Source organism: Scyliorhinus torazame, chromosome 6 (genome assembly GCF_047496885.1).
Source record: "Scyliorhinus torazame isolate Kashiwa2021f chromosome 6, sScyTor2.1, whole genome shotgun sequence".
Taxonomy (NCBI): domain Eukaryota; kingdom Metazoa; phylum Chordata; class Chondrichthyes; order Carcharhiniformes; family Scyliorhinidae; genus Scyliorhinus; species Scyliorhinus torazame.
Window position 1 is genome coordinate 207,726,671 of NC_092712.1, and position 13,547 is coordinate 207,740,217.

General features: G+C 41.4%; 1 protein-coding gene across 1 annotated transcript in view; it reads right to left on the bottom strand.

The window, feature by feature from the left end:
* Nucleotides 1-13,547, bottom strand: part of nek10 (NIMA-related kinase 10) — a 460,338-nt gene that overhangs the window by 215,583 nt on the left and 231,208 nt on the right. The window contains exons 16-19 of the mRNA XM_072509340.1: nt 6,698-6,762; nt 4,433-4,535; nt 4,215-4,343; nt 3,988-4,125 (exon numbers count right to left, since the gene is read on the bottom strand). Coding sequence (XP_072365441.1) covers nt 3,988-4,125; nt 4,215-4,343; nt 4,433-4,535; nt 6,698-6,762 — 435 coding nt within the window. The remainder of the gene's footprint in view (nt 1-3,987; nt 4,126-4,214; nt 4,344-4,432; nt 4,536-6,697; nt 6,763-13,547) is intronic.

Genomic DNA, 13,547 nt, shown 5'->3' on the forward strand with positions numbered 1-13,547 from the left:
TATTAAAGGGAATTATTCCAAAATAAACTAGCTTACAAATTATTTCCACTGACAGTCAATGGCATTACTATCTTCAAATGTCCCATCATTGACACCCTGGGGTCACGAGAAACTTAACTCTCCCAGACACAGATATATTATGGTCCGCTTTCTGTGGGAAAATACAAACATACATAGAAAATAGAAGCAGGAGGAAGGCGGCACGATGGCATTGCTGCCTCAAAGCTCCAGGGTCCAGAGTTCAATTCTGGCCTCGGGTGACTGTCTGTGTGAAATTTGCACTTTCTCCCGTCTCTGCGTGGGTTTCCTCCGGGTGCTCGTGTTTTCTCCCACAGTTCATAGATGTGCAGGTTAGATGGATTGGCTATGCTAAATTGTCCCTTAATGTCCAAAAAGTTAGTTGGGGTTACTGGGATAGGGTGAAGGCGTGGGCTTAAGTAGGGTGCTCTTTCCAAGGGCCAGTGCAGACTCGATGGGCCGGATGGTCTCCTTCTTCACTGTAAATTCAATTATTCTGCCCTTCAGGCCTGCTCCGCCATTCATTATGATCATGGCTGATCATGGAGTTTAATACCCTAATCCTGCCTCTCTCTCTCTCTCTCCCCCCCCCCCCCCCCTCCATATCCCTTGAGTTATACCCCATATTTAATTCCTTCTTAAAATTACACAACATTTTTGCCTCAACTACTTTTTGTGGGGCAGTACAGAGATGCAGTGGTTAGCACTGCTGCCTCACGCGCCAATTCTCAGGTTCAATCCTGGCCCTGGTCACTGCCCATGTGGAGTTTGAACAATCTCCCTGTGCCTGCGTGTGTTTCACAGCCACAACCTAAAGATGTGCAGGGTAGGTGGATTGACCATGCAAAATTGCCCCTTAAATGGAAATTTTATTTTAAACTACTTTTAATGGTAGTGAATTCCACAGAGTCACCATTCTCGGGGGGGGGGGGGGGGGGGGGGGGGGGGGGGGGAGAGAGAGAAATTCTCCTCACTTCAGTTCTAAAAGGTTTAACCCTCATCTTCAAACCATGACCCCTAGTTCTGGATTCCCTCACCATCAGGAACATTCTTGCTGAATCTACCTGTTAGAATTGTATACGTTTCTCGGAGATCCCCCCTCACTCTTCTAAACTCCAATGAATATAATCCTAATTGATTTAGTCTCTCTTCCTAAGATAGTCCCGCCATCCCAGGAATCAACCTGGTAAACCTTTGTTGCACTCCCTCCATAGTAAGAACATCTTTCCTCCGATAAAGACACCAAAACTGCACACAATATTCCAGGTGTGGCCTCACCATGCCCTATACAATTGTAGTAAAACATCCCTATTCCTATACTCAAATCCTCTTGCTATGAAGGCCATTTTTTGCTTGCTGTACCTGTGCGCTTACTTTCAGCGCCTGATGCAGGACGGCACCAAGGTTTCGGTGAGTGTCCACCTCTCTCAATTTACACCCATTCAAATAATAATCTGCCTTCCTATTTTTGCTACTGAAGCGGATAACCTCACATTTATCCACATTATACTGCATCTGCCATGCATATGCCCACTCACTCAGCATGTCCAAATCCTGCTGAAGAATCTCTGCATTCTCCTCACAGCTCACCCTCTCACCCAACTTTGTATAATCTGCAAATTTAGAAATACAACATTTAGTTCCCTCATCCAAATCATTAATATATAATGTGAACAGTTGGGGTCCAGGCACAGATCCATGCGGTACCCCACTAGTCACTGCCTGCTAACCGTAAAAAGACCCATTGATTCCAACCTTTTGATTCCTGAGTGCTAACCAGCTTTCTATCCGTGTCAAGACACTACCCGTAATCCTATGCGCTTTAACTTTACATAGTAATCTGCTATGTGAGACCTTGTCGAAAGCCTTCTGAAAGTCTAAATAAAACACATCCACCGATTCTCCTTGGTCAACTCTGCTAGTTACATTTTCAAAGAATTCCAATAGATTTGTCAAGGTGATTTCCCTTTCATAAATCCATGCTGACTTTGTCTGATTATACCTTTGCTTTCCAAATGCTGTGCTATGAAATCCTTGATAATAGACTCTAGCAACTTCCTTACTACCGACATTAGGTTCACTGGCCTATAGTTTCCTGTTTTCTCTCTACCTCCCTTTTTGAATAGCGTGATTATATTAGCTACCCTCCAATCTTCTACTTCTCATTTTGAATAGCGGGTTATATTAGCTTGCCTCCAAATTGTAAGAACCATTCCATAGTCCAAAGAATTTTGGAAAAAGACCACCAATGGATCCCTATTTCTAGGGCTACTTCCTTAAGTACTCTGGGATGAAGATTATCAGGCCTGCAGATTTATCCGCCTTCAATTCCATTAATTTTCCGCAAACCATTTTTCTACTAATACTAATTTCCTTCAGCCCCTCACTAAAACTTGTGTTTCTCAGAACCTTCGGTACATTATTCATGTCTTCCTTTGTGAATTTAGTTCCTCAACCATTTCTTTGTTCCTAGTTATGAATTCCCCTATTTGTGACTGTAAGGGGCCAACATTCATTTTTATCAATCTTTTTTTCTTTACATACCCATAGAGACTTTTACAGTGAGTTGTGTTCCCCGCTCTCTTACTTTCATATTATATTTTCTTTGACCAGTCCCTTACATCAATTCCCACCCCCCTGCCATATTAGTTTAAAACTTCCCCAACCGCTCTAGCAAGTACCCCTCCAAGGATTTCAGTCCCGGTACTGCCCAGACGTCCAGTTTGTACCGGTCTCACCTCCCCAGACCTGCTCCCAGTGCCCCAGGAATCTGAACCCCTTCCCCTCACACCATCTCTTCAGCCACATATTCACCTGATATTGTCTGCTATTTCTATTCTGACTAGCACATGGCACAGGTTGTAATCCTGAGATCACTACCTTTGAGGTCTGTCTTCTCAACTTTCTTCCTATCTCCCTAAATTCTGCTTTCAGGACCTCATCCCTTTTGTTTTGAACTTAGGTTGTTTGCACCAATGTGTACTACGACCACAGGCTGTTCACCCTCCCTCCTCCAGAATATCCTATAACCACTCCGAGACATACACAAGTCTAACTAGAGTTCTTCACTTTCAGTTAAAGAGTTCAACTGAGTTACCAGGTTTTCATATGCATGGATGTCACAAACATTATGACTAACATCAATGAACATCTCAAAAATGTCAGAAGGAAATATTAAAAGCCTGATTCGTGAAAGTGTCATCTCCTTACTTCCCAAACCTATTCTACCTTGCACAACGCTTTAAGCAGGACTCTGATACAATGCTTCTCTCTTGCCTGGATATGTGGAGCGCCATCAATACTCAAGCAATTCAACACCATCCAGCGAAAGGCAGCTTGCTTGATGGACACCTCATAAACCATCTTCAGATCCACTCCCTCCGCTGATGATGCACCATGGCTGCAATGCGTACCATCTACAAGATGCACTGCAGCAATCCAGCAAACTTTCTTTAACAGCACCGCCCAAATCTGCTACCTCTACCACCTAAAAAATTAAGGGTATCCAGCACATGGGAACATCACCATCTCCAGGTTTCAAACTGTGGCATGCTGTATTCTGACTTGAATCTGTACTGCTACTCCTTCTGGGTAATAAATAGCTGTGTGGGAGTACCTTCGCCATATGGATTGAAGCAGTTAAAGGTGGCAGCTTACAACCACCTTCTCCAGGGCAACTGAGGAATGGCATTAAATGGGCTATCAGTGGCATCCACATCCATTAATGAATTATAACAGAGAATAATATTTTAAAAGCATGAAACAAAATTGCTAATTTACAAGTGATAATCTAATTGATTATGTGCTGATACATTTTTACTAGAAACGTCAGCAAAATGAATTAACATTCATTCAGCAACTATTACAAATACACAGCTGATTGTAAAAATATTAGTGATAGTCATTTTCAATGTACTGTATATATGAAACAAGAACAGGCTATTTTACAAAAAAGGCAAGAAAAAGCACCTGTTCTCTAATTATTGTTAGTTCAGACACAATTTTCTCTACACTGCTGTCACGGTCTTTTTTGTCTTTTCCAAAAGCTGGGTTGTGCAAATTAACTTCTTTCATTGCAAGCAGATTCTGTCCACTGTATTTCCTCACCTGTAAAACCAAGAGGAGATCTAAAATATACATTTAATGTGAATGCTTCAAAAAGCTACTAACATATTATTCTAAAAGGAAAGACTTACCTTAAAAACATTCCCAAATGCTCCACTCCCAAGATAGTCTAAAATGGCATAATTACCGATAAATTTTGTTGGAGCTTTATTTTGGTTAACTCCTTCAATATTTTCAGTGATTTGTTTTAGTTCATCAGTCTAGACATAAAATTGTAAGACTGATTACAAACTTTGTGAAAAAGCAGAACTTTGAAAATACACAAATCTAACAAGAGTTCTTCACTTACAGTTAAAGAGTTCAACTTAGTTACCAAATTTTCATATGCATGAATGTCACGAGCATAATGTCCAACATCAATGAACATCTCAAACATGTCAGAAGGAAAGAACCTGCATTTAAAAAGTCTGATTAGTGAGAGTCAATCATGAAACTGTTGACATTAAACAAGTGAAACAAACCTGGAGGACAGAAAAATAAATATCCACTATTCTTACATGATCAGTAAAATCCATGGGCTATTTATGTATCATTAAACATTAGGAAATTCTTGCTGTAGCAAATACTTAATCTACTCTAATGTATATGATGCCATATGTTACAGTTCACTCAGGGAGTCCAAGTTGCTGTGGTAACATGCATTTGTATATGCATGTTGTTGTCTGGAGCTATGGATCGTGATGGTGGAGGCTTCAATGATCTTTCCATCAGTAGACTGGCCAGGAAACTCTTCCACTATTACTGCCTGACATGGGCATGTGTTGGAAGGATTTGCAGGTTGATCCTCAACACGTTTGCAGCGTTATGAACACATCTTCCTTGTAAGAAGTCACACAACACCAGGTTAAAGTCCAACAAATTTATTTGAAATCACAAGCTTTTGGAGCGCTGCTTCTTCATCAGGTGAAGTGGAGGCAGGTTCACAATCACAGCATACATAAGAGAGACACAATTGCAAGATAATTACAGATTGGAATGTGAATGATGGTTGGAATGAGTCTTTACAGGTAAACAAGTCTTTACGTGAAAAAACAGTGTGAGTGGAGTGAGTGATAATCACAGGTAATCGAGGTATGAATAGTCTCAAGCCAGAAAGCCAGTTGAGCATGGCATTCCAATCTGTAATGATCTTGCAATTGTGTCTCTCCTATATATCTTGTGATTGTGAACCTGCCTCCACTTCACCTGATGAAGGAGTGAAACTCCGAGAGCTTGTGATTTCAAATAAACCTGCTGGACTTTAACCTGGTGTTGTGAGACTTCTTACTGTGCCCACCCCAGTCCACACCAGCATCTCCATATCATGGCATCTTCCTTGGCTGTCAAGTTCTGGGGTGGGACTCAAACCTGGAGCTTCTGGGTCAGAGGGAGGGATGTGAACCACTGACAAATGAAACCTACAATCAACTAAAGTAAGGAGTAGCAAACGGAATGCCATGCTCAACTGGAAGGATAATGGAGCAAAAATTCAAGTGGACTGACTTTTGGGCATTGGACTGCGATTCGCAGTATACCCATACCTGTTCAGATTTAGGTAGGTAGGACACAAAATGTGTCTACCAACCTCATCCAAATGATTTGTGCTACTTTCTGTACTTCCAGGCAAGTTCTGCACATAACACAACAGGTCTAGTAGAGAGGCAATCACAAGAGTGAGAGATTGAAATTTGGGTGGAATGGGATCATGTACTTTTTCAAATTCCGAAATTTGAAGCAGCTACATCAATACTTAAGAAACTTAGTGCAAATAGTTTAGATATTACGAAAACTTTTGTACCCCAGAAGGCTCCACATGAAGGGTCAGAAATTGGAAATGCCTGAAAGGGATGGAGATTGAACCTGTGACGTAGCAGATTTTTGGAAGTTGTTTAGCCACGCTTGTTGCTGTGGTTCAACAATAGAAGATGGGGGTCATAAGTACTGAGAAAAGATGGTTGGGGATTGCGGGTGGGGGAATAAAAGGTGCAAAATCACACAGGTCTCCTGCTTGACTGTGCTCTGATTACAAAGGGCACATTGTGCACAATACGTTTTGTGGAAAATGAAGTTGACTTCTATTTGTAAAAATGTTTAAGAACTAGAAATCAATTATGAGCACCTAGATACATATATGTGAATGTTTTAAAAATCAGACCATTGTTATGATGTTATGATTTAAAAAAATGATAATTTGTCATTTAAAAACACATTTTAGTAGAACAGTACATTTTCCACTCAGAGTCAATTCCAGGCAGATGTTGCAGACCTCCTTGCAGATTATCAAGAGTAATGCTCACAAAAGGCATCAGCACAAATTACATATCTTGATTTTATAGCTTGTTTGATAGTACTACTGATTTAAAGAAAAGCTATGTTGCTGGTCTCAGTCCAGTGCTACAGTAAAGTACCAAGCAGTCACAGCACACTTCTCTGCAGAGGGGTGAAAATCAGAGATTTTAAAAACCTGTACAGTACTTTACATTTTAACTTGTTCAAGGAGTTTCTGAAATCTTGGAATAATGGATGAGGGAGGAAATGCCAAAGTGAAGGTGATAATTACATTTGGACACTGTACCTTTTGAATAACTGTCTGTTCCTTTCCATGCTGAAGAGAAAACGCAAAGCTCTGAATGCATAGTACTGTAATGAAAATGTTATGTGTTGTATGTAAGTATATACATATTAATGAAATGAACGGCCTAACCCATGTTGAAATATGTACAGTACAAATCTATAAAAGTATATAAAAAGGCAGATGTTATTGTATGACAAAAAGAGCCAATTATTTTATGAAACAGAGACAAATCACAGCAATTTCCCCAAACATATTATTGGTAATAGTTACACAAGACTAAAAACATGACTGCCTAATTTATATTGAAAAATCCATGTTCACAGGGATTCTTCTCTTTGCTACTTTTAATAATAATCATAATAATAGCTTATTGTCACAAGTAGGCTTCAATGAAGTTACTGTGAAAAGCTCCTATTATTGTACAAAGGAGTTTTACTATTGTACAAATGAATTAAGACACAGAAATTAACTTGCAATCACTTTTGTTTTAATCTGAGAAATAAATTTTATTTTCAATAAGTTCAACATATATCATCAGCATTATCACCCTGATTTAAGCAAAGGGACTTAAAAATCAATGTAATTCAGTGCTCCATTTACAAGCTGATAAATTGGAGGAAAACACTAATTATTGATTGTATTTGTAAAAATACATTCATGGGATGTGGGTGTCACTGGCGAGACCAGTGTTCATTGCCCATCCCCAATTGTCCTTGAGGTGGTGGTGGTCAGCTGCCTTCTTGAACCGCTAGAGTCAATGTGGTATAGGTACACCTACAGTGCTGGTGGGGAGGGAGTTCCAGGATTTTTACTCAGAGAGAATGGAGGAATGGATGATATAGTTCCAAGTCAGGATCGTGTGTGGCTTGGAGGAGAATTCCCAGGTGATAGTGTTTCCATGCATCTGCTGCCATTGTCCATCTAGATGTGAATGGTCATGGGTTTGGAAGCTGTTCTCTCAGCCTTGGTGAGTTGCTGCAATGCATCTTGCAGGTGGTACACACTGTAGCTGCTACTGCACATCGGTGGTGGTGGAGGAAGTGAATGTCTGTGGATGGGGTATCAATCAAGCAGGCTGCTTTGTCCTGAACGGTATTGAGCTTCTTGAGTGTTGTTGGAGCTGCACTCAACCAGTCAAGTGGAGAGTGCTCCACCACACCCCTGACTTGCGCCTTGTAAATGGTGGACAGGCTTTGGGGAGACAGGAGGCGAGTTACTCGCCACAAGATTCTCTAATCTGCTCTTATAGCCACAGTATATGCATGGCTGGACTAAATCAGTTTCAGGTCAATGGTAATCTCCAGGAAGTTGATAGTGGGAAACCAGCGATAGTAATGTTTTTGACTGTAATGGGGAGATGGTTAGATTCTCACTTGTTGGAGATGGTCATTGCCTTGCAATTATGTATAACTTGCCACTTGTCAGCCCAAGACTAGATATTGCCCAGGTCTTTCTGCATTTGAATCTAGAATCAAAGAATCTTTACGATGCAGTAGGAGGTCATTCAGCCCATCGAGTCTGCACTCGCTTTCCAAAAGAGCATTCTATCTAGTCTCACTCCCCTGCCTTAACCCGCAAATTTTCACATTTGTTTTCAGATAGAAATCCAATTCCCCTTTGAATACCTTGACCGAACCTCCCTCCACCACCCTCTTATTAAGTTAATTCCAGACTCCAACCACCCGCTGGGTGAAAAATATTTTCCTCACATCGCTTTTACCAATGATTTTGATTCTTGATGCTCCCGAGTGGGAACAGTTTCTCACTGTTTACCCTGGCCATACCCCTCAGGATCTTGAATACCTCTATCAAGGCAACTCTCAACTTTCTTGAAAACCTCCCCGGTCTATCTTCATAGCTACAGTTCCCTGGAATAATTCTTGCGAATCTCCTCTGTGCCCACACCAATGCCTTTACACGTTCAAATGTGGTGCCCAAAACTGGACACAGTACTCTAACTAATGTTATATAAAAGTTCAACATGACCTCCTTACTCTTGCACTTAATGCCCCTGTTATGGGCCAGGGTTTAGACAACCCCAAAGTGTATCATGGAGTTCACCTGACCCACAACGTTGAATAGATTGTGGCATGGGGAGCACACGGCCCACTCTACAGGTGTGGTACAGCAGAAATGGAAAATTATTTTTTAAAGCAAAAGTGTTTATTCTATGAACTCAAGTTAACCTTTTTGAAACATACAGTGAACATCTTAGCAACCATCAATTCAAATACAACCCCCAAAGAATACAACACTAAGTAATCCTTAATAACTTCCCCAACAACATCCAGAAGACAGAAGAATTACCTTTTAACAGAAGCACATCAGGTTTACATTCACGACTGAAAACATTTATAATTCTGAATTCACCAAATGATCAAGAGATAGTCTTTTCATGGCAGAGAGATCAACGGTACACCTGCTCTGTCTGGCTTCAGCTCCAACACTGAAAACGAAACTAAAACACACCCTGCAGCAAACAGCCTAAAACAAAAGTAAAAAGCTGACAGACAGCCCAGCTCCACATACACTCTGACATCACTGATAAACACCCATTTCGTAAAGGTACATTTCTTAAACACCCATTTCTCACATGACACCTCCCCCAAGAAAATAAAATAAACCATCAACTTCAAGATGGTTTCATTTTTCACCTTTTCACTATCCTCTAAGAGATGCACACAGTAAATGTACTTTTTCGTTTCAAAAAACAACATGCAAACAGGTATAATAATATAGTCAATTTTTTTTTCGTTGTTCTTCCTCCAACTGAAATCCTTCTCGATTGACAATCTCTTTGAACAAGAAGGTCCTTGCACGATCCGTCCATTTCTCTACGCCTCAGCATTTCTCATTAAAGTCAGATACTTTAGTTCAATCTGATCACAGAGTCCCTTGTAATTCTCCAACACATGAGCATTGGTTATCACAGCTTTCAGGCAGCCAAAAGACTGTTGAAACTCTGCTGTCCACTGGAATTTGTTACACTTCTTGATCAAGTCCATCAGTGGAGCCACCACGCTACAAAGGTTTGCACAAATGTTCGGTCAAATCCACTCATGCCAAGAAATCACATTATTTCCTTTCGTCTTGAGGGTATCGGAAACACCTCAATAACTGTTGGTTTCACAACCCGTGTGACCATTAATTCAACCCTGTCCGATTGTATGGCCAAGGAAAGTGACTTGGGCTTTTCCAAATTCACCTTTGGCTAGGTTTATCACCAAATCCACCTCCTGAAGTCGATCGAATAACTCCATCAGATGTTTTAAATGTTCTGTCCATGTCTGGCTGAAAATTACCAGATCGTCGATGTATACCGCACAATTGGGTAATCCTGATTCAACTTTGTTAGTTAACCGTTGACATGTGGCTGGGGCATTTTTCATGCCAAATGGCATAACTTTGAATTGGTATATACCATCTGGAGTCACAAAAGCTGAAATCTCCTTCACCTTTTCGGATAAAGGTACCTGACAGTAACCTTTAAGTAAATCCAATTTGGAAATAAAAGCTGATTGTCTCACTTTCTCAATGCAATCCTCCAAACGTGGGATAGGATAAGAGTCCGTTCTTGTAACTGCATTAACCTTTCAATAGTCCATACACAACCGTTGGGCACCGTCTGGTTTAGGTACCATCACAATGGGTGAGCTCCATTGGCTGCAACCCACTTCAATTATGCCATTTTTAAGCATACTCTCAATCTCTTTGTTAACCTGTGCCAATTTTAAAGGGTTAAGTCTATATGGATGTTGTTTGATTGGAACAGCATTTCCCACATCTACATCATGTATAGCCATTTTAGTACTTCCCAATTTATCTCCACAAACTTGCCCATGTGATATCAATGACTACTTCAGGTCAGTCCGTTTTTCCTCTGGAAGGTAACTCAACAATTTATCTCAATTTTTAAGAACATCCTCATTTTCCAATTTAATTTGAGGTATGTCAAATTCACAGTCATCTGGATTTGGTTCGTCACTTTGAGTTAGAATCATTAAAACCTCCTCCTTTTCCTCTCCTTCCCTTTCAAAGTACCTTTTAAGCATATTCACATGACACACTCGGTGAGTCTTCCTTTTATCTGGTGCTTTTACCACATAATTCACCTCACTTAATTTCCTTTCAATCTGATCAGGTCCACAAAACCTAGCTTTTAAAGGTTTACCTACCACTGGGAACAACACTAAAACTTTATCTCCAATGGCAAAACAACAAACTTTGGATTTCTTGTCCGCTACGCGTTTCATCACATTTTGTGCAACTTTTAAATGTTGTCTAGCCAATTCACCTGCTCTATTTAATCGTTCCCTAAAATTTGACACGTAATCCAATAATGTAATTTCTGATTTCTCACTCAAAAATTTTTCCTCAATCAATTTAAGTGGTCTTCTTACCTCATGACCAAAAATTAGTTTAAAAGGACTAAATTTGGTTGACTCATTAGGTGCATCCCTAATTGCAAACAGTACGAATGGAATTCCTTTATCCCAATCCTCTGGATAATCTTGACAATAAGCCCTCAACATTGTCTTTAATGTCTGATGCCACCTTTCTAACGCTCCCTGCGATTCTGGATGGTACGCAGTTGATTTAAATTGTTTTATTCCTAAGCTATCCATAACTTCTTTTAAAAACCTCGAGGTAAATGTTCCAGGATTTAGATGTTTCAGGCGGGATAGAGGGGGATGTAAAAGGGGTAGCGTAGTTGCGCTACTGGTTAGGGAGAATATCACGGCTGTACTACGGGAGGACACCTCAGAGGGCAGTGAGGCTATATGGGTAGAGACCAGGAATAAGAAGGGTGCAGTCACAATGTTGGGGGTTTACTACAGGCCTCCCAACAGCCAGCGGGAGATAGAGGAGCAGATAGGTAGACAGATTGTGGAAAAGAATAAAAACAACAGGGTTGTGGTGATGGGAGACTTCAACTTCCCCAATATTGACTGGGACTCACTTAGTGCCAGGGGCTTAGACGGGGCAGAGTTTGTAAGGAGCATCCAGGACGGCTTCTTAAAACAATATGTAGACAGTCCAACGAGGGAAGGGGCGGTACTGGACCTGGTATTGGGGAATGAGCCGGGCCAGGTGGTAGAAGTTTCAGTAGGGGAACATTTCGGGAACAGTGACCACAATTCAGTAAGCTTTAAAGTGCTGGTAGACAAGGATAAGAGTGGTCCTAGGATGAATGTGCTAAATTGGGGGAAGGCTAATTATAACAATATTAGGCGGGAACTGAAGAACCTAGATTGGGGGCGGATGTTTGAGGGCAAATCAGCATCTGACATGTGGGAGGCTTTCAAGTGTCAGTTGAAAGGAATTCAGGACCGGCATGTTCCTGTGAGGAAGAAGGATAAATATGGCAATTTTCGGGAATCTTGGATAACGAGAGATATTGTAGGCCTCGTCAAAAAGAAAAAGGAGGCATTTGTCAGGGCTAAAAGGCTGGGAACAGACGAAGCCTGTGTGGAATATAAGGAAAGTAGGAAGGAACTTAAGCAACGAGTCAGGAGGGCTAGAAGGGGTCACGAAAAGTCATTGGCAAATAGGGTTAAGGAAAATCCCAAGGCTTTTGACACGTACATAAAAAGCAAGTGGGTAGCCAGGGAAAGGGTTGGCCCAGTGAAGGATAGGCAAGGGAATCTATGTGTGGAGCCAGAGGAAATGGGCGAGGTACTAAATGAATACTTTGCTTCAGTATTCACCAAAGAGAAGGAATTGGTAGATGTTGAGTCTGGAGAAGGGGGTGTAGATAGCCTGGGTCACATTGAGATCCAAAAAGACGAGGTGTTGGGCGTCTTAAAAAATATTAAGGTAGATAAGTCCCCAGGACCTGATGGGATCTACCCCAGAATACTGAAGGAGGCTGGAAAGGAAATTGCTGAGACCCTGACAGAAATCTTTGGATCCTCACTGTCTTCAGGTGATGTCCCGGAGGACTGGAGAATAGCCAATGTTGTTCCTCGGTTTAAGAAGGGTAGCAAGGATAATCCAGGGAACTACAGGCCGGTGAGCCTTACTTCAGTGGTAGGGAAATTACTGGAGAGAATTCTTCGAGACAGGATCTATTCCCAGTTGGAAGCAAATGGACGTATTAGTGAGAGGCAGCATGGTTTTGTGAAGGGGAGGTCGTGTCTCACTAACTTGATAGAGTTTTTCGAGGAGGTCACAAAGATGATTGATGCAGGTAGGGCAGTGGATGTTGTCTATATGGACTTCAGTAAGGCCTTTGACAACGTTCCTCATGGTAGACTAGTACAAAAGGTGAAGTCACACGGGATCAGGGGTGAGCTGGCAAGGTGGATACAGAACTGGCTAGGTCATAGAAGGCAGAGAGTAGCAATGGAAGGATGCTTTTCTAATTGGAGGGCTGTGACCAGTGGTGTTCCGCAGGGATCAGTGCTGGGACCTTTGCTGTTTGTAGTATATATAAACGATTTGGAGGAAAATGTAACTGGTCTGATTAGTAAGTTTGCAGACGACACAAAGGTTAGTGGAATTGCAGTTAGCGATGAGGACTGTCAGAGGATACAGCAGGATTTAGATTGTTTGGAGACTTGGGCGGAGAGATGGCAGATGGAGTTTAATCTGGACAAATGTGAGGTAATGCATTTTGGAAGGTCTAATGCAGGAAGGGTATACACAGTGAATGGTAGAACCCTCAAGAGTATTGAAAGTCAGAGAGATCTAGGAGTACAGGTCCACAGGTCACTGAAAGGGGCAACACAAGTGGAGAAGATAGTCAAGAAGGCATACGGCATGCTTGCCTTCATTGGCCGAGGCATTGAGTATAAGAATTGGCAAGTCATGTTGCAGCTGTATAGAACCTTAGTTAGGCCAGACTTGG